This window comes from Cyprinus carpio, chromosome B20 (assembly GCF_018340385.1).
Source record: "Cyprinus carpio isolate SPL01 chromosome B20, ASM1834038v1, whole genome shotgun sequence".
Classification (NCBI taxonomy): Eukaryota; Metazoa; Chordata; class Actinopteri; order Cypriniformes; family Cyprinidae; genus Cyprinus; species Cyprinus carpio.
In genome coordinates, this window is record NC_056616.1 from 10,311,322 (window position 1) to 10,332,919 (window position 21,598).

The window sequence follows — 21,598 nt, forward strand, 5'->3', positions numbered from 1 at the left end:
AACTGAAAGCGCTTTTGAGTAAGTGACTAAAATAACTTCTAACCGCCCCGTCAGTCTGCAAGTCAATGCCAATGAAGGAGGCCTCATGTCATAAATTGTAAGTGTACTTCACTTGCAAGTCTCTCGAAAGCTTGATTTGATGTCAGCCTTTAATTATCGCATTTATGAGATTCATGGATCCCTCAGAGGTGCTAACGGTTATGTATTGTGATAGTTATGACAGTTACCGCTCTGTTGAGTGCCAGCTCGGCTTATGTGAAATGTATTTACTGAGCATAAACAGCTTCTTCACAATAAATCTGGAGAGCAGCCAGATGGATATAAAGTTACAGATCATACTCACTATAGCACAAGCTGCAGTCGTGTTTAATCAAGTGCTCATAAATAATACAAGCATGCTCCCTTGCCACACAACCCACACACAATTCAGTATTTTAACGCATCTAACCTCCTCTTTGGTGTCAGGGTTTGATTGAATGATGTCTTTTTGATGCCTACTGATCCTGAGCTACTAAAACAAGATGATTCTGGGTTATTTGTCTGCTTCAGGGGATTCTGATGATTTGGGACACATTTAAGGGCCCTGAATAGACAGCGGAACCACTGACTTTTTGCATGATTTAACTTGGCCTTTTGGAAATCTTATACAAAGTAAACCACATTCCTGTGATTTTAAAATTGTGAAACTTTTCTCCAGTTTTAACCACAAGACCACTATTTAAGCTGTGATCTTATGTGTTTATGGGCCATAATCGGTATCAGTATATATTTGTGCATTTAAACACACAAATACTGTATGTATGTATGTACAGTATGTGTGTGTGTGTGTGTGTGTGTGTGTGTGTGTGTGTGTGTATATGTATATATATATATATATATATATATATATATATATATATACATATATATATATACAATTGTTAAATTCTAAAATAAACAAAAATACAAAAGTTTTGACAAAAAACAATGACAGAGAGAGTGAATGTGAATGAAGTGCAAATTTGCCAAAAATATTTGTTGAGAAAACTCTATGAAAGTTCAAATGTTATTTCACATCAAATGTAACAAATTTATAGAATGAACTTGGAGTTGGGTTTGTCCTGAGAAGCGAGAAATGGAACATCCACACCAACGGGAGACAACGTTATTATTATTTTAACAGTGCACACTTTAAATTGGGATGTATTTCGATTGGCTGTCAATGTGTTAACCTTCCATCAGCCTGAAAAAATCTCTCTGAAAGTGTTTCCATCACTTTTCGGTATTGTTATTAGCTGTGGCGTGAATGCGCAATTTTCTTAGACTGAAATTTGTTGTTTTTTTGTGTGACCAATCCTAGCAATAAGATAAATGAAACGAACTAAATGGCAATAACTTTATGTTTATGTGTTTTGAAAGTTGTCAGGGGCCCTAACAGCGCCCAGAGTCTGCTTCTATTCTGGGTTTAGGGTCCGAGGGGACTCGAGCGCTCTCTTGACGGGCCATTTAACAGCAGCCAAGTGAACACAAGAAGCTCATCATGAATGGAGGAGCGGGCACACCTCCTCAACCCCATTGTCCCAACGTAAAAATCCACTTAGGCACCCGGCGGTAATCAATTTAGCTGCAGATGCGCGAGAATAAAAGATGAATGCGATCTGTAATCCGCAACACCTGCTCCGCCGCCGGATCGGTAACGGCACTCCAAACAAAGGCTCGAGCTTGAATTAAAGTGCTTAATTAAAAGGCCACTGATCAGTGCGCTATTTATAGGCGCACGGCGAAGAGACTCTCCTGGGTTATTTCGGCTTTAGCGAGTCGAAAGGAAAACATCGTTCGCTCGTTTCATAAACACGGAGGCTGCCCTACTGCTCGCCGTTTTCCCATTTTAGACGAGCCCTGTCAGAGCTGCGATGCTGTCTTGTCTTATCTTTTTTGAGGACTGGGAGACGTGCCTGGGTTCTCAATCTCGCGCTGACATTGCGCATGCGTGATCGGCCGCGGCGCCGAGATGCAGCTGTGGGATGCGGAGAGGGGAGTCCCGACTCTGCGCGGTCGATGTTAACCTCTTTCAGGGGCCGAGCAAACGCAGCGGGTGGTCTGTTCCCCGGAGACCGCCCTGAGGAGGGAGGAGAGAGAGCGAGGAAGAGAAAAGAGGAGGCGCTCGTTACAACAGTCACCAACCTGTGGATGGTGGCGGCGTGTGCTGCGGATTAGAGACAGTCTCGCGCTGGGGTCGGTGCGCGCGAGCTCGTCTTGAGGCGCGACGGTTCCCGCCAGGACCGCGACCACAAGTGCCAGACATGCGCTGCTTGTGAAGAAGAGCTCTGGCTGTATGAATGGCCCCGCTATGGACGAAGTTCCGTTTCCCAGAGTCCGCACGCGGCGGAGGAAAAGTCGCTGCCTGGCCGGCGCGTGCGAGCGCGAGTTTGATTGCAAGGAGCTCGAGACTCTCTTCCAGAAGTACAACCTGAAGCTCGAGCAGACCGCGACGCTCAAAGCGCTGGCCATCCTCATCCTCGCCGCGTCCGCGCTGGCGCTCGTGGAGCTGCTCTCCGCCGGCTCGCGCTTCACCGTGTCCAAGGGCTCGCACCCGGTCCACTGCGTCATCTTCACCTCACTCTTCATCGTCACCAACGTCAAATATCTGCAGGTCACGCAGCTGCAGCAGATCGCGCGACTCGCGCTGCTTTTCAGCTTCACGTTCGCGTTGCTCTGTTGCCCATTTCCTCTCGTGCTGGGTCACGGGACGCAGGGCGCGCAGGGGCCTGACGCACCGAGCGCAACACCTGAGCAAGGGGTCTGGCAGCTGATGCTCGTTACTTTCGTTGCCTACTCTCTGCTACCGGTCAGGACGCTCTTGGCGGTTTTGTTCGGCATCCTTGTGGCTGCGTCGCATTTCATCGTGACGGCGACATCGCTAACGGCGCGTAGACCTCGCGTGTGGACACCGGTAAGTTGTGTCATTGCACGTTCCATCCCTAAAAAAAAAAATATTTATTGCTTTTGGCACGTCATATAAGGTGATGCACTAGCGATTAGCGCGCTCGGTGGAGCATGAGGGCTGTGGGCGCACGCACTGCACGTGCACACAGGTGGCGTGAAGAGCGCGCAAAGGCCAGTCTGACTTCAGCACTACTGAGGATGGACAGCTCCTAGAGAGAGCGGTCAGTCAGAAACCTATCAGAGCTTATTTTATGAAAAATAAACCACACAAATCAAACAGAAAGTCAGTTAGTGGTTAATTCAAAAATAGGTGTACGTTTACAATTAAATCATTGTAGTTTAGCCAACATAATTCTGAATTGTGTACATTTTAAAAGCCCATTTTAAATCAATTCCAACATTAATTTACCCCCCCACACACACAAAAAAATGAAATAAAAATAAATTTAATTTTATTGCTTCTGTGCCAAAATTAGCGTAATAAAACTATAAACTAAAATGTGTTCATCATCAGCTTTAGCTGTCAGAATTTTACTGTGAGATGACATGCAATTTTATTTTCTGTCCTGACACAAAAAATGACTCTAATACCAAATAGTGGAATAACCTTTGAATTATTTATTTATCTATTAATTACATGCTTGGCCAGTTGGAGATTTATGAAAATGTGTACAAAATTATATTCAGAATTAATAGATAGCTTCAGTGATAAAGCTGTAAATTGTTTTCATTTAAAGTTTTCCTCTAACTGGGACTATATATAAATTTTCCCCTTAAATTCATTTTCTTCCAGCCAGTGTAATAGTAATACAATTAAGAAGAATCACATGTGCAAGAGTTTTATACAGTTCAGTATGTTCCAGACAAAAATTGGTCAGGAACAGCATGCATGAGTGTAGCTACAGAGATTTACCTTTACCACAAAATTATTAACAAGCCATTGTAATACTTCTAAACATTTTAAATGTTGTTTCACATTTAACATTTAATATACTATTTGGGGTTTAACTTCTTCATGCAGACCTTTCAGACAGATCTTTCTAGGTCATTTTCATAGCTCAAAAAATACCCCACATTTAAGCATCAGGCTGATACTTAAAGAGAAAATTCACAAAAAAATATAAATAAATACACATCTGTCATCATCCATCCATACTGTATGTCATTCCAAAACATTGCTTTTTTTTCTTCTATGGAAGATAAAATACATTCTGGAAAATGTCTGTACAATGGAAGTCAGTGGTAACAAAATATTTGATTATCTACATTCTTTAAAATACTGTATCTTCTTTTGTGTTCCACAGAACAAATAAAGTGCACATGTTTAAAATAACATGAGAGAGTAAATAATGACAGAACCTCAATTTTTGAAAGCTGTTTATGTTTGCTATGTGTTTTTGCTGAAGTCAAATTGATTCAAAACAGAAACAACATTACAGAAAAAGATACAGTCACAGAGGGATAAGGCTCCACTAACAAAAGTGAGTTTTGATTAGGTTAGAGAAACATAATTAAAGAAATTAACATGAAAATAAGAGGCTAATTTCAATATCACTACTGTTATTGTTATACATACATCAGTGGTGTTTCTGAGATATTAAACAGCGTAAATTTAAACAGAACAAGAAAGATCAAATGAAAGGAGTGAGGCTGTAAACAGAGCAAGATATTAATCTTAATATGGAGAGTATTTGTATGCACTGACCTTTCATTTAATCTGTCAGACTGACAAAATGACACATTTCAGTTCAGCTTATAACCTCTACTCTTCTGATTTACCGAATGCTGTGACAGTTTCACAAGTCTCACTACATCTTTGCTGGATGCTAAATGATGTTTGTGACAAATGCTCACACAGGAATTGCAGCTTCCATCATCAAAAACCAAACCTGTGAGAACAGGGACTAGATTTGGTAACCTACTAACTTGTACTAAGCCTTGGTTTCATCGAAAAGACTGGTAGAGTGCCTAAAATCCAATCAAAATGCTCCAAAGAGGATCAACATAAACTCATTAAAAACACCTGATCTAAAAATATCAGCACACCACTTCACATTAAAACAACAGCATCGCACAGCACACAGCATATACAGTATTTCATTATTGCTCTCCAAACTTCAAGAGCACTTCACATCTAGACACAAGTGTCACCGTTCACATGCTGAGTTAATGAGGTTTTTTTTCACAACCTCTCACTCAGACTGTCACAATGTAACCTTGATGGACATCAAGCATTAAAATACAGGACGGTCAGCCGTCTATAAGCCAATAACATGACTTTAAATCCTTGATTAGTGATAACCAATCAATAGCTAAAACCAATTATTAAACCCGCCACTATGGAAGATTGTTTCTACCACTGGATAAAAAATAAATAAATAAAATGATATTCTTTCTAGACTTTTTAGCTCACAGTTCTGTTTTTTCTGGATAAAAAATAAATAAATTCTGAGGAGAATTGTGAGATATAAACTTAGAATTGCAAGATATAAATGCAGAATTGCAAGATATAAACAAAATTGTCAGATATAAACAGAATTGTGAGATATAGGCTCTAAACTCAGAATTGTAAGGTATAATAAACAGAATTGTGAGAAATAAACTCAGAATTTCAAGATATAAATGCAGAATTGTGAGATATAAACTTAGAATTGCAAGAAATAAAAACAGAAAGGTGAGATATAAACTCAGAATTGCAAGATATAAATGCAGAATTGTGAGATATAAACTCAATTGCAAGATATAAACTGTGAGATATAATCTCAGAATTGCAAGATATAAATAAAATTGTGATTTATAATCTCAGAATTGCACGATATAAATGCAGAAATGTGAAATATAAACTCAGAATTGTGAGATAAAAACTTTGAATTGCAAGATATAATTGCAGAAATACAAGGTATAAACTCAGAATTCTCAATTTTAAGAAAAAAATTCTGCATTTTAAGATATAAATTCGCAATTGTCAGGATTATGAGATAAAATATTTGCAATTACCTTTTTTTAAACCAACAACAGCACTGAGGGTACGTTTACACTAGTGCGTTTTCTTTTTAAAACATACATTTTGCTACGGTTACGCCTGTCGTTTACACTACTCTGGTGTTTTCGAACCTCGAAAACGGAGATTTTTTAAGAAACGCTGCAGACACTGTTTTAGTTTGAGAACTTTGGGGTTGTGTTTCACTGTAAACTGACCAAAACTGAGAATTTTGAAAACCAATGGCATGGTTACCGACATTCACTTTGCATATCCTTGACGACCGTGTAAACAATAACATCATGCTCATTGTTTTACTGGCACGAATGGTCATGTGACATGTGTTTTCGGTTGTGTAGTGTGGACGGAGACAGTTTCTGAAAAGAAGTCAAAACGCCAGTGTAGACGAGGATCTTTTTCATTTTAAAACGCTGTTTTGAAACAAAACACTAGTGGAAACAGGGCCTGAATTACGAAATGTAAGCTCAGAATTCTGAGGGGAAAAAAAGAAAGTAAGTTTAAATTCTGAGTTTATATTTTTCATATTTCATCTCATATTTCTTATTTCTTTTTTGCTTATTAGACTTGTTAGCTAATTTGTAAACCTCATAACCTTGCTAAGGACTTGTAATAATGTCACTGCTTTGTGCTTTTTAGCAAATGGCCTTCATTTTCATTTACAAAGGGCCTTTCCCTTTGAAGTGTTATAAGCTGTTTGAGAATAGATAAGATCCCTAAAGTTGCAAAGACTAAAGGCTCAAACCCAAAGAGATATTCTTTATAAAAGTTAAGACTCGTCCACGCCCTCCTAAAACTGCTCGTTCTAACACACCCCTACATTTATACATCACTGTTTGGGAAGATTTGCATAACACCGCCCAAATGTTCATGCAAAGAAAGAAGGCATAACTTTTATTCTTGCTGTAGTATTGTTGTAGCCGCCGCCATGTCATGGAGATGCTGTGTATTTCGTTGTGAAAGCGAAACTACTTTGTTTTGCCTTCCAAAAGAGGACACAACTAAATCAGTGGTTAAGTTGTATTTATAACACTGTTCCAGAACAGTTCAAACTAATTATTCAGATATGTGCAGCACATTTTACTGAGGACAAGGTCTGTTTCCTGGGAGAGTAGCCTAAAATACCAGTGTTCTGATAAATAATGCTGACTCACAGCCTGTAAGTACGTTTTCATATTTAAAGGATTTGCATTCGGCTAATCACAACGCACTGGATAGCTGGCCAATCAGAGCACACCTTGCTTTTCAGAACAATGAGCTTTGTAAAAATCGGTTCAGAAAGGCGGGGCATAGAGGAGAAACAATAATGTACAGTATGTGGAAAATAATTAGTTTTTCAACCTTAAACCGCATAAACACATTTTATTACACCAAATACACCAAATAATGTTATTTTTAGCAATGTCATATGAGCCCTTTAAAAGAATGCATAGACCAATTGAAGGGATTCTAGGTGATCTAATTTTCTGTTGCTCTATGAATGAACAATACAAAGCCTTTAATAAGCACCCGTTTGAAGTGATGTGTCTCAAAAGCCAGGCAATTGCTGATTCTTTTGGTCACAGAAGCTAATCTGTAGAGATTCTCAGGCTATCTAGCGTGGGGGGTTTGTGTCCGTCTCCGCACTCGAGTTTATCATCTCAGGATAGATTGAAAAAAAAGAACCTGCTGCCCTCGTTCTCGGCGTCTGTTTCTGTCTCTCCTTCAAGCTAGTTTCGCTCTTTGCCCCCATTTTTCACACACACACACACACACACACACACACACACACACACACACACACACACACACACACACACACACACACACACACACACTTACCAGTACGCCACTCCTAATCACTTAAAGTTCATATTCAGTTGCTGAATGTTGTTTAAATGTCAGAATCCTTCAGCATGGTCAGATAAACAGAGATGGTCACACAAACCCTGTTATTTTTTCTCTCTCTGTGTTCGTAGCTGGTAGCAAATGCAGTGTTGCTGGTCAGCGTGAATCTGTCGGGTGTGTTTGTGCGAGTCCTTACTGAGCGTGCCCAGAGGAAGGCCTTCCTACAAGCCAGAAACTGCATCCAACAGCGCCTGCAACTAGAGGATGAGAATGAGAAACAGGTCAGACTTTCACGACACATGCGCTGACATACACGCAAACGAACAGCTGCATGTTTTCAATGAAATGATCAGCTGTTTTATTTTCTCCCACAAGTTAAAGTTGCAGGTTTGACAGGTAATTTACCTTGCAAGATTGCTTTCATTCCCCACCCCCACTACTACACGCACACACAGATGCATGTATGTTAAGACACACAAAACAGTTGTGAGATCGGATCTAAGGTCAGGTGCTTGACTTAGTTGGTATTCAGGCTGTATGCAACTTTAATGCCATTACAGCCCACCAAAAGCCCCTCAGAACAAGCTCTCAACGCTACTGAGTGTGAGTAATGGCTTAGCATTTTTATTTGGCTTACTAGCTGCAAATGTAAACTTCTAAGTCAACGTGAAATCATTATATATCCTTTTTAGTTTCTCACTGTATGCTTTATTGTGTATAATTTAACAGTACATGTTTTTGCAAAAGAAAAATACAGCTTGATTCAAAGTTGAATTAGAATTTAAGTTGGAATGACAGGAACTGGAATTCAATGAATTGCAATTAAACATTTAATGGCTTTCTAGAAATCATGTATTTATTTAAAGGAGGCATATGCGTGCGTCTTTACAGAAGCAGCAGAGAGCTGTTTCAGAAATGTGTGTGGTGTGGTTGGAATAAACACAAGCATTGACTAGAGTGACCGCAGTCAGCTTCAGTTGCTGTATCAGAGCCACACTGCACCGCAGACGTGTGTAGTGTAAATTGTCTAAGCATTAATGGTAGGGAAAGCCCCTTATACTGGAGAGCGGCCACGTATGAAGTGTTTATTGGAGGTCATAGTACATTGAAGAATGATCATATGACTTTTTACATACACCATGTGACCTGTAAATGCGAGAAAAAAAATGTTTCCAATGCAGTTTTGCGAATTATTCCTTTTTCACATTGCTTGAAAAACCACCTCATGCGAGCGTAAAAACTTTTTTGTGATATATGGTCGTTTTTTGCGAAATTGACACTTTACCATTAGGTGTATTTTCAGTTTGCAATTTCAGTTTGCACAATTTGAAGGGTAATGGAAATGCTCCAACTGATACAAAAAAAAAAAAAAAGAATAAATGTTTTTGAACTCTCTAGCAACTGTTTTCAATGTTTCTTGAGCAGTAATTCAGCATACTAGAATGATTTCTGAAGGATCATATGACACTGCCTTACATAAAAGAAAAACATGCATTTTGAAATACTGTATATTAGAAAATATTTATTTAAAATTGTAATAATATTTTACAATATTACTGTTTTTACTATGTTTTTATTAAAATAAATGCAGCTTTGTTGAGCATATGAGACCATTAAAAAAAATCTTACCGACCCCAAACATTTTAATGCTAGAGTATAAAAAAAAAAAATGAACAACTTTCAAACAAGGCTGTCATGATACGTTGCCAGAAGAAACGAAGGAGCCATGGATAAACGAAACTGTCATTTATAAAATCCAACACACAGGGTACATCTACACTAGGAAGTGAAGGAAGACACATGTACACAAGTGGTAGACCCGACAAAGGAGGAACGCACAGACTGGAACTAAATACATGACTTAACCAGGCAACTGGGAGGAACACAGGTGAGAAGAATGACTAATTAACCCTTTGAGCGGTACGGTATCACATATGGGATTTTTATTTCTGTGCCCCTGGGAGTATGGTCACACATATGGGATTTCGAACGTTCGGTGACGTGACATAACTGCCAAATTTAAACTGTGCTTTCGCGCTTTAGCTGGCACTGAGCCAGAGAGAGCACTGCGATTGTCATATTATCACAACTATGCAGTGTTCTTAACCACATAATGCATATTACAAAATACACATAAGTACTAGTAAAAAAATACATTTAGAGTTTGAAAAAACACACATGTGTCTATAGAAGCAACAATAACAATCCATTCAAATTTAATTTGCTGATTTATTTTATTCATATCAGATACACATAGTGTAAGTAATTATAAAGTTCCTTCTATTCTTCACCCAGTTCACCAGCCACTTATTACTTGTATTTCGTGAGAAATTGATGAATTCATGTGCTGTAAATCCGACTGACAGGACTCTCTGAACTGTAACGCGAACAAACATGGCGGCGCCCAACTCACATTACAGATGAAAAACAAAATCATTTAGAAAGGTTTTTAAACGACAAAACACTCATTTACAAATATTTGTTATCGGAATATCAGATTGTTCATGACATGGTATGCAAGTTTGTGAATATTTTAAATAAAAAAGGAAAAACTAAATAAAAGCGATCCATTTGTCCTACTGTGTTATTGTGGCCACGGTGTGTCACATGACAAGCCTGATGTGTTTCCATGGAAACAGTACGGGGAAACGTTCTAAAATAACAGTCGCCTGGAAAAAACTCACTCTGGTGGGACTGCTAGAATATTTTAAACTCACCACTGAAAAGGTTAAGAGACAACGAGGACAGGAACAGGAACGTCCAAATAATGGCACATGAGGAATAAACACATCAAAGACAGTCCAATCCTGACATTTCGCCCCCCTCCCAGAAGGCACGTCCTTGTGCTGTAGAACCAACAGAGGCAGGGACGGGTGGGAACTGGGAGGAGGCTCAGGAGGAGGAGGGACACATGGGAGGGGGCCGGCAGACAGAGTTGATGATAGAGGGAGGCGCCAAGGAGGAAACAGGAGGAGCCAGGGCAGATCAGATGGAGGAATGAGCAAGGGAGATGACAGCAGGGACTTGGAGCATGTGGCGCCAGGTGGGACCCAGGCCACAGTCATAATGGGGATGCACGGTGGAGCAGACGGAGGGAGGAGCCGACGGAGGAGGAATGGCTGACGACTCCAGGGGGCCAACCGACTGTGGCGGAACAGGTGGCGGAGGTGCCCGAGGCGAGACGGAGAGCCGATGAGCCAGGGCGGTGGGGAGGATCCGGAGTGCCGAGGCGGAGTGTATGGCTCCAGCGACTGAGGTGGAGGCAGGGATCCAGAAGGCTGTGGTAGAGCCGGAGCAACAGAGGATCGAGGAGGAGCCAAAGGGATGGTGGAGCCTGACAGAGCCGTAGGGATGAGGCGCAGCCAGAGGAGTGGAGTCCCAAGGTGACGGATGGTCTACGACGGAAGAAGGCAGAGCCGGAGGGATGAGAGAGCCCAGTGGAGCCAGTGGACTGATGGGCCACGGCGGAGAGGAGGGAGCTAGGAGCCATGGTGGAGACATTTGTGAGCCTCCGGGCTTAACTTGGGACCAAGAGCCATCTCAGGGCTGGACGTGGGAACAGGAGCTTTCTCTGGGCTAGACAGGGGAACAGGAGGAACAGAGTTCACCAACGGAGGAGGAAGGAAAGGGAGCAGGTCGGTAAACAAGTCAATTAATTTTTCCTCCGCTTTGTATTCTCCCAAATCCCTTTTCAGCTCTCCCTCAGCCAAGGTGCAGGGGGCGGAGCTCCTCTCCACGCTCTTTCTGTCCACGGCTTTCTCCCTCATGGTGGGCATTGTAGCCAGCTCTCACACCTGGTCTGATGATCCGTGAGGCTCTTGCTCCGTGGCGATCCTCAGCTCTGTTGCACTCCTATGTGATGTCTCATCGGTTGCGATGGGCTCTGGCTCTCCGTCAGCGGTGGGCTCGGACTTGAGCTCCACGCAGTGGGGAGATGGTGGGTTGGGCTCTGAGTCTGGCTCATCGGTTGCGATGGGCTCTGGCTCTCCGTCAGCGGTGGGTTGTTTGGGGGATAGGTGGGTGAGATTTGCACTAATGGGAGGGTTATTTGCAGGCAAGGTAGAATTAACTGTTTTGGGTCGGGTCTTGGCATAAATAAACTTTACTTATTAAATCCAATTACACATGGTAAATCCACACTTGGTCAGACTGGTGACTAAATACGAGTGGCAATTAACAGGACACAGTGTTAATTCAGAGACAAGACAGGGGTGAGTAAATTCCTATTAGTTCTTGCTATCTCAGTTAAAAATTAAATTTTTTTATTTATTATTTCTGAATGATGCAGAACATTGTTTTTCACAATCTACAACAAACCAGTTTGATTCGATTCCCACCCTACATTTAATTTTTTGGATATTTGTTTGACAGTAAGATAAGTTGCGAATGAAATTTATGTTGATTTTAAAGCCAAACAGATGTTTTCTTCCTTTCCTTTCCTTTCCTTTCCTTTCCTTTCCTTTCCTTTCCTTTCCTTTCCTTTCCTTTCCTTTCCTTTCCTTTCCTTTCCTTAATTTATAAAACTGGTTAAAAATACTGGTATTTGTTTTTCTGGCAGCATAAATTTTAGGGCAGTATAACAAACAGTTAAGCCAAAGCCTGAATATATTAAACAACTTCCATCCCTCTGTCTACCTCTACTGTATAAGCCCAATCCTGAATGAAATAGGACTTTCTATACTTAGAGCAAACTCTTTGCCATATCTGTTGGTGTATTTGCGGGATGGACATTTATGAAAAAAAAATGCACACACAGCAGATTGTGGTGCACTTATTCAAAGATTCTTTTGCAGCAGCAACCTACCGGCACAAGCCAGATCCACCATCCCACATTATTTCTCAGTAAGACTGCTTCATTTTTTGCTGTCATTGTGGATTACATCAATGATAAAGAATGTGAATCAAATAGCAACATTAGCATAACTTATCTCCCTTCGCCGAGCTCTGGGTAGATTGCAGTGGATAATTACTGCATGATTTATAAATGAAGTGGAGAGGGGCATAAGATGGAAAGATGCAAAACACACTCATACAAACTAAAGTGGAGAGGACACTTTCCCCTTGTTCCTTAGCGACTGAAAATTGGTTATAATTGTTTGTACATGACTCATCCACCTCCTACCCAACAAACTCCCTGAATAGAAGGTAACACCACCCACTCTATACATCACACCAAGCTGTACCGCACAACTCTCTCTCTGACACACAAACTCTCACACACACGTGTGCACCTGCTGCAGAGATATGGACTGGTCTGTCATCTTTCCATTTGGACATACAGATGATCTGTCATTTATGTGCACTAAAGTGCACATTCAGCAAGAATGGCTCTTGTACTGATATCAAAAGTTTGAGAGTTTCTTGCAAAGATGAATTAAATCACAAGGAGGGAGAATATTTGCGCAAAATTTTTTTTGATTAAATGCGTGTCTCATTATTAGTTCATCCTCCTCTCCTGTCTGCCCCTCATTATCTACCCTATTTAAGTTCTAGCTTGTGCCATTCTCCCTTGCTGGTATTGAATGTTCGTCTTGTGCTACATGTGTTCCTGTCAGCCCTGTGTATCCCGTGTTGGAAGGATTAAAGACTGTGTTTACTGCGAAATCTCCTGCGTCTCCTCAATCCTCATTCCACGCTCCTCAGCGTAGTACAATCGTGACAGAATACCATACCGACAACAGTTTAAATTGCGTGTTTCCCCTCCGTTCAGCCATGGCTGGAGTTTCCCTTGACTCCGCTTCCAGCCTCTGAAGCCTGGACTCTGCCTCAGCTCGTTGACCCGTCGGCTCCACCATGGCTCCTAGATCCCTCCTGTCCGCCATGGCCTGGCACTCCACTAGCTCCGCCAGGCTCCCTTGTTCCTCCGGCTCCGCCTTGGTCTGGCATCGACCATTCTGCGCCTCGGGACTTCACTCCTCTGGCTTTGCCTCGTCCTTTCATCCCTTCATCAGGCTCCTTCATCCCCTTGGCTCCACCTCTGTACTCTGTCGCTTTGGCTCCACCATGGGCTCCCAGACCCACACCCTTGTGTCGGTTGCTGGCACCATCGGCTCTGCCTAGGATCTCCAGATCCTCCCCGTCACCCTTGCTCACCGTCTCTGCCTCCGCCTCGGGCTCCTCCACCACCTACTTCTCCTCCATGGCTCCTTCCTCCGTTGGCTCCACCCTAGGTCGACATTATGGCTGTGGCCTGGGTCCAGCTGGGCTCCTCCTGCTCTAAGTCCCTCCTGTCTCCTCCCTGGATCCTCCCTCCTTCGTCACCTCGATGGACTCTGTCTGCTGGCCCCTTCCCTTGTGTCCGTCCTCCTCCGGAACCTCCTCCTTAGTCCCCCCTTCCCCCCACCCCATTGTTCTATGGTGCGAGGACACACCTTCCGGGTGGGGGGGTATGTCAGGATTCTGGACTGTCTGTGTTGTGTTTTTGTGACCTGTGTGTTTGATTGTTCATTGTTTTCAGGTGTGTCTCATTATTAGTTCATCCTCCTCTCCTGTCTGCCCCTCATTATCGGCCCTATTTAAGTTCTATCCTGTGCCATTCTCCCTTGTCTACATGTTTTCCTGTCAGCCCTTTGTATCCCGTGTTGGAAGGATTAAAGACTGTGCCATTCTCCCTTGTCTACATGTTTTCCTGTCAGCCCTGTGTATCCCGCGTTTACTGTCTTCTGCATTTCCTTATTCCTCGTTCCACGCTCCCCAGTGTAGTACAATCGTGACAATGATTTGGTCAGCAAAGAAAAAACATCTAATGTATATGAAACAGACGCTAATGATTTTAAGCTTAAAAATTTTTAGACAATTATAGTCATGCTGCTACAAACTCTCAACCCAACTCTCAGTTCAACTTTTGAGTGCAGGCAATTGACAAAGCAACCTGTTGGGTTTCTAACACAGGTGGCATGGCTCGCTGGGATTTGCTCATCGAGAAGGCATGTATCACCTGTTTTTAGTAACGCATGGTTTGGCAATGAACTATATGCGTTTCCACGGAAACTTACCTTTGCCATGCCAACCAACTCCAACGCTTAGAACTGTGATCTCTCACAGAGATTGGCCACTTTACAGTTATCAGTGAGTTCATTAGATAAAATGCATACAGATAACAGAAGTGGCTGGTTTTAAACTAACAGTAACCATAATACAATTGCCATCACAATCATTTGACTGAGGTTTTTATGGAGCTGTTCAGTCGTGACGTCAATTTGAAGACCAACCAGAAGCCCACGGCTTCCCTTGGAAATTTCCATGTCTGTGGTGAACATTACTTAAAGAGACTTTCACATTTGTTATGTAACATAAATTACATATTTGCATGTTTACATAAACAACAGTTTTCTGATTTGTCTTATAATATATAAGAGAGAGTTGATTTGTTGGTAATTTTTGTTCACTGCAGAATTCTCCTAATCCCATTTGTGTTATTTCATAGTTTGGCAACTCTTTAATATAGGGACCAATTCTCACTATTAACTGCTTATTAGCATGCATATTATTAACATATTGCCTGTTTATTAGTACTTATAAAACACATATTCTGCATGACCATATTCTACATCCCTAATCCTACCCAATACCTAAATTTAACAACTACCTTACTAACTATTAATAAGCAGAAAATTAGGAGTTTATTAAGGCAAAAATCATAGTTAATAGTTTGTTAATAGCAAGAATAGGACCTTATAATAAATTGTGAACCATATTTTTTAACGACTTTATATTGTTTTAAATTATGTGGAAATAATCATGTTAAAGAATGAGTAAATTAATTCTGCAGAGTTCTAGAATAATTTATTATTTTAATCATTAGTTTAATTTAACTCTTTTCCATCATTGACATATTGTGGGAAGCTATTAGACATCTTCTGAAAGAGTACTGAATCTCCGGATCAAAACACAGATGAAGAAGAAGCAGAAACATGTGATTACATATGTAAGCAAATGCATATGTAAAATAACGTATGCGCAAAAAACTGCCCAGCATTACCAATTGAAATGTTGACCCAGTAAGTGGTGTAGCTTTGGGGGTGTTTCTGGAAGTGATCTACTCCATCTATGCTTTGATGTTTGTTCTGAATCCCTTTCGGACTTAGTCTGAAAAATTCTAATTTCTTTTTTTAATGAATCTTACCCACAACTTACCAAATGCATTAAAGGGATAATTTTTCACCCAAAAATGAAAATTCTGTCATTAACTCACACTCATACTGTTCCAAACCCGTAAGACCAAGATATTTTGATTAAATCTGAGATCTTTCTGACTCTAAATAGACAGCAACACAACTGCCCAGGCCCAGAAAGCTCCATGTGACATCGAAGACTTCCCACAAGAGAAATCATTAAATAAAGTTATTTTTGATTTCTTTGCACACAAAAAGTATTCTCGTAGCTTCATAAGATTAAGGTTGAACCACTAATGTCACGTGGACTATTTTAACGATGTCCTAACTACCTTTTTGGGCCTTAAGCATGGTAGTTGTGTTGCTGTCTATGGAGGGTCAGAAAGCTCTCGGATTTCAACGTAAATATCTTAACTTGTGTTCCGAAGATGAACGAAGTGTCTTATGGGTTTGGAACGAGCGTTTTGGAACTTTTTTTTTTGTTTCTGTTGACATTGGTTGTTCAGATATTAATACAGCAAAATATTATGGGAGCCATGAAAATTTTGTGAAAATGATCAAAAATGTTGGTGGTGGCTGGCAACATTTTTAAAAATGCTGGCGGGGAAAGAGTTAAACTTGACTGAAGATATTCAGAAACTTGCTGTTTATCCTAAAATGTAATGGAAACATTACAGGAACGCCTTCTCATGAGCCTGCTGCCCAGAAATGTTGCCATGGAGATGAAGGAGGACTTCCTGAAGCCACCAGAAAGAATCTTCCATAAGATATACATCCAACGACATGAGAACGTCAGGTACAGAAAGAACGAGAGAGAGTGTGTTTCAACAATCAAGCCATTCATGTTAAAAACCCACACTTATTCCATGAATGAAAGATGAGAGCACTACACATAGTTTTCTTTCAGACTAGACAGAAAGTGTCAATTCCATTGTACTTAAATTGTGATTGCGAATACTGAATCAGTGAGTCAATAAGAGTCAACAACTCTCCTCTCACGCGCAGTCGTCTAAGTTCCTGAGTCTGGCTGCCAACCAAAGCTCGCACAGCATGTACAGCGCCCACAGCGCTAGTGCTATCAACTCAAGAGCTGCTCAATTAACCCACACTGCCCACACATGTGGAGAGACGGAGAGCGAGAGATGGAACAAGGCAGTGCTGGGGGGCAAATTCACACAATAGCACATACACACATATACACACATATGCCATCTCAAAGACCCGTTCCAGCCAAGAGATTGGTGAGCGAAAGATGATGCATGCAAGTAACTTTTTTCATGACTAACTGACTGTCTAAAAGATGAGGTTAATGCAGGCCCAGCTCCAGATCAAAGATGAAGAGTGGGCTTTATCTCTGAGCGCTATAAAAGCTATATGTTTGTACTGTCATTCATATCTTGCTGCCATGTTTGCTTAGTTTTGAGATATAGGTTTTATTGAGCTCATAACCTGAGCCAGAAATGCCATTTAACTAAAGACTCTGGAGCCATTCATGTATTACTGTAGTTTTGAATTTAGATTTAGCTTTTTAGATTAGCTTTAGCCTTCAATTTAGCTGATATTAGTGATTGTTGGTTTTAGTTTTTTAGAGTTTAGTTTTATATTTAGATGTTACTTAAATCACAGCATTGCATTTTTATGTAAATTTGAAAAAATTTAAATCTTTATATTCAGTAATACATAATCTAAGACTAAAACAAAAAATAATTTGTGATCATTTAAAATTTATTTAACTGAAGTCAGCATAAAATGAGAATGCACTATATTTTCAAAATTTATGTAATCAATCTGTCTTTTATTTTTTATTTTTGACCTTGTAATTTTTAATCAAAATGTCATAATTTAATCTTCTGGTGAAACAATACTTCTCTCTGGTGGCATACACACACACACACACACACACACACACACACACACACACACACACACACACACACACACACACACACACACACACACACACACAAAAATAAAAAAATAAAAAAATAAAAAAATAAATGAATAGTGTAGACACTATTTTCACCCAGAAACTGCAAGTAAATTGCATAAATAACTACAAGGAAATGACAAATAACACACTCAAGTAAACAAAATTTTAAAAGACTGAAATAGTATTTTCTTCTAAAGACTCTTCCAATAATCTTTGTTTTATTTTACAGTTTAGAATTTTTTTTTTTACAGTATATACCATCTTCTATAATTACTTGTCCGCTTAAACTCCACACTTTTCTTAAAGTCGACTGGAAACTCGCATTCAGATCTGCCTTCATTTAATCAACCAACTCGTCACCCTCTGTACTTTTTTTAAAGAATCTGTTTCACTCAAAGAATCAAGTTCCCCACAATACAGTTATACAAGATCTGTCACTATTTCTGTGTCATTGCATTTTTATTTAGTTTTTGTTAACAATAATAACACTACCATCATGATAATTGAATAATACAATGCTGAGTGGTAAATACACTAACCAGTCAAACCTTGACCCCTCAGTTGGGTCAAACTCACAACTGAGTGAGCTATGTACCCCGTGGACTGAATCTGAACGACTGTAATGTTTTCATGTAAAAGAAAGACCCTATATACTGTATGCTTATTCACAAGCATGTTTCTGATAAAACAGTTTTTTGTGAGTCGTCCACATGCCCTTAAAGAACAGTGTAGGTGTAACACTGTAAGCTCTCGTGTGAATCACCATAATCTGTTGTCCTCTTGTTCTGTGCAGCATCCTGTTTGCAGACATTGTGGGCTTTACCAGTCTAGCTTCACAGTGCACAGCCCAGGAACTGGTCAAACTTCTGAACGAGCTCTTCGGCAAGTTTGATGAACTTGCTACAGTAAGTAATTTTATTGACATATGTGTGGAGAGAATCTTAAAATAGTGGGCATATGTGGTAACTTATATGATTGCTCACAGTCTGACTGCAATATGCAAATCAGCATTGTAATTATAATCCCCATTAGTGGCCACAGCTTCTCATAGAGAGCACTGCAAGAGAGAGGAAGTGCTTGAGTTGGAAAGAGTATTTTGCTATAGCATCATAAAAATCACAGTGGACTCAAGACCTCTGGATGGTGGAATCTAGACATGTGTTTTGATGAAATATTGTTATTAATTTACATTCAATACTTTTAATGTGTGATGTTACAAAAGATTTCTATTTCATAGTTAAATGCTCATCTTTTAAACTTTCTGTTCATCACAGAATCCTAATTTTTTTTTTTTAAATCCACATGAATATTAAGCACCACAACTGTTTTCTACATTGATAATAATACATTTCTTGAGCAGCAAATCAGCATAAAGTATTAGAATGATTTATGAAGGATCATGTGATGTGAGAATAAAGTCTGAAGAATTACCGCAAATTTCTGGACTGTAGTATATAATGTAAAGTGATTTAGTAGAAATTACTCTACACCAATCCAGAGTGTGCAGTTGCTCAGATTAGAATTCCTCAAAAACAATTTAACAACTACAAAACAGAACATTATACACACACGCATACATTATATAATATATACATACATACAGTCCCTCATTCATTTAATTGTCCGCCACATAAAAATCATAGGTTTGATCGCTTAGAAAAATGTTAGCACACCTTATCCTGAACAAACAGCTTTATTTGAAGTGATATCTTGTGTCTTTAATGTTCACAGAACAAACTGTGCAAGAGAGGTTATTTACAGAAGTTTAATAAAAGCTTAAGGGTTTGTTCTGATCCTTAACAATAGTAACAGATACTTGTCTTAGCAAACACTAGTAAATATTTCAGCAGCCCCTGACAGTCAATGCTAAATTGCTGTCCTGACAGCTATGATTGTGTTTACACTTTTCAAAGGTGCTGTCTGAGATCCTACATGAGTGTCTTTGATGTTGAATAACTGCAAATTACAACTGCAGCTTTTACTAGAGGCTTTTGCATTATTTTGATCTTTGTCATGCATTGTAATGATCAATCATCCAATAAGTAATACTGTGGTTTCTTGTGTGTTAGAAAGAGATTAAAGCAGTTTAGCTTCACATTTTCGCCTTCGTAATTTTCCTTTCTTCTATCAATTTCATGGCTCACTTTGTCTTTCTGTATCCCCAAATCAGCAAGTGTAAATCACTGGCTAAATACAGTCTTTTCCAGAGAAAAGTAAAGCTTTTTGTGTAATGCAGCTCTCTGTCACAAAAAGCTAAAACTTTTTTCAAGTTTGACATTAGTTTGAAATTCAGATAACAGTTGGAAATGACTGGCACAGATGGTGTGTGTGTGTGTGTGTGTGTGTGTGCTGTGACAGGGGGTTTCCCACAGTCTCCTCCTGCCCTGTGGTGCCAGATGGTGCATTTCTAATGAAATAGAGCAATCGATCTGAAGAGTTTCTTCTTTTCTATCTTTCTGTTTGTCTTGCTCTCTTTAGTCTAAAGTGTTTTATTGTTCTGTTTAATCAATCTGGAGGGTCTAATCCTGATGATATATTTGCAAAAGGTTATGTATCAGCATCTAGGTACTTAACTATATTTTAGGGAAGAAATGTGTAAATCTGAAAAAGTGTCTCTTTGGGTACCTTTGGTCACATGATCCTAAAGAGATCAGTCTAACATGCTGATTCGGTGCTCAAGAAGCATTTCTTATTATTATCAATATTGAATAAATTTGTGCTGCTTTGATATTTGTGTGGATTATTATTTTTTTCAGGATTCTTTGATGAATGGAACATTTAAAATAACTGCTTTAGATCTTTTGTAACATTATAAATGTCTTCACTGTCACTTTTGATTAATTTAATGCATTCTTGATGAATAAAAGTATTTCATTTAAAAAAATAAAATCTTACTGAGCACAAACATTTTTTATTTTACAAGTGTAGAAAATTTAGTTTGGTTTTAATATTAAGTTGTTGTTTTTTTTTCCCTTAAAAGAGAACACATTGAAAATTCACTATAAACCGATTTATCAATACATAATTTTGCTATAGGCATTTTGTGACTTGGAATGCAAGTTCAAAATAAAGTGACAAGCACAAAAACATAGAAGTGTATAAAATATTTCTTCATTTTGATAGATAAGTAAACTCTCATCTGCTCATTTATTAACTGTCAAAATAGGGAAAATCCTAATATTTGTTTTAGCAGTACTATAATCATTCTTTCATTGACTCATAAATTGAGTACATATGTAAGAAATAAGATTCTGTATAACCTGGAGAATAAGTGACATTAATCATCAAACTTACTTTCAACTAGACATCCAATTTATTGACTTTGTGTGTCTCTTAAAAAACTCCCATCATGCTTCTATGCGTCTGATTGGCAGGAAAACCATTGCAGGAGGATTAAGATCTTAGGAGACTGTTATTACTGTGTGTCCGGCCTCACCCAGCCCAAAGCGGACCACGCTCACTGCTGTGTGGAGATGGGTCTGGACATGATCGACACCATCACGTGAGTGTTTGTGGCCAAATCTCATTTTGTTTTAACAGCAGTCATTGTTTTAACAGTAGCAGCAGCACCAGCTATACGATCATCTGACAGACTGTATTTAAAAGCTATAGTGATTTTATTTGTGTGTGAGAGACCTGCTCCACTATATTCATTTCTCTACTCTGAATTTTAAGGTGGCTTTCACTGCTGCAGTCTCTTATCACCTCACACAGGTGTTAGAATATGCACACACACACACACACGCACGCATGCATATGCGGACCAGAACTCACACCTCTCACACAGAAAGACCTCTCTCTCTC

The 21,598-nt window shown here is 39.7% G+C and overlaps 1 protein-coding gene across 1 annotated transcript in view; it reads left to right on the top strand.

Annotated features, from left to right (window-relative positions):
• Positions 1-1,738: 1,738 nt before the first annotated feature.
• LOC109104203 (adenylate cyclase type 1-like) overlaps positions 1,739-21,598 on the top strand; it is a 46,225-nt gene continuing 26,365 nt past the window's right edge. The window contains exons 1-5 of the mRNA XM_042746732.1: positions 1,739-2,932; positions 7,882-8,031; positions 16,542-16,660; positions 18,588-18,699; positions 21,169-21,296. Coding sequence (XP_042602666.1) covers positions 2,315-2,932; positions 7,882-8,031; positions 16,542-16,660; positions 18,588-18,699; positions 21,169-21,296 — 1,127 coding nt within the window. The 5' untranslated portion in view covers positions 1,739-2,314. The remainder of the gene's footprint in view (positions 2,933-7,881; positions 8,032-16,541; positions 16,661-18,587; positions 18,700-21,168; positions 21,297-21,598) is intronic.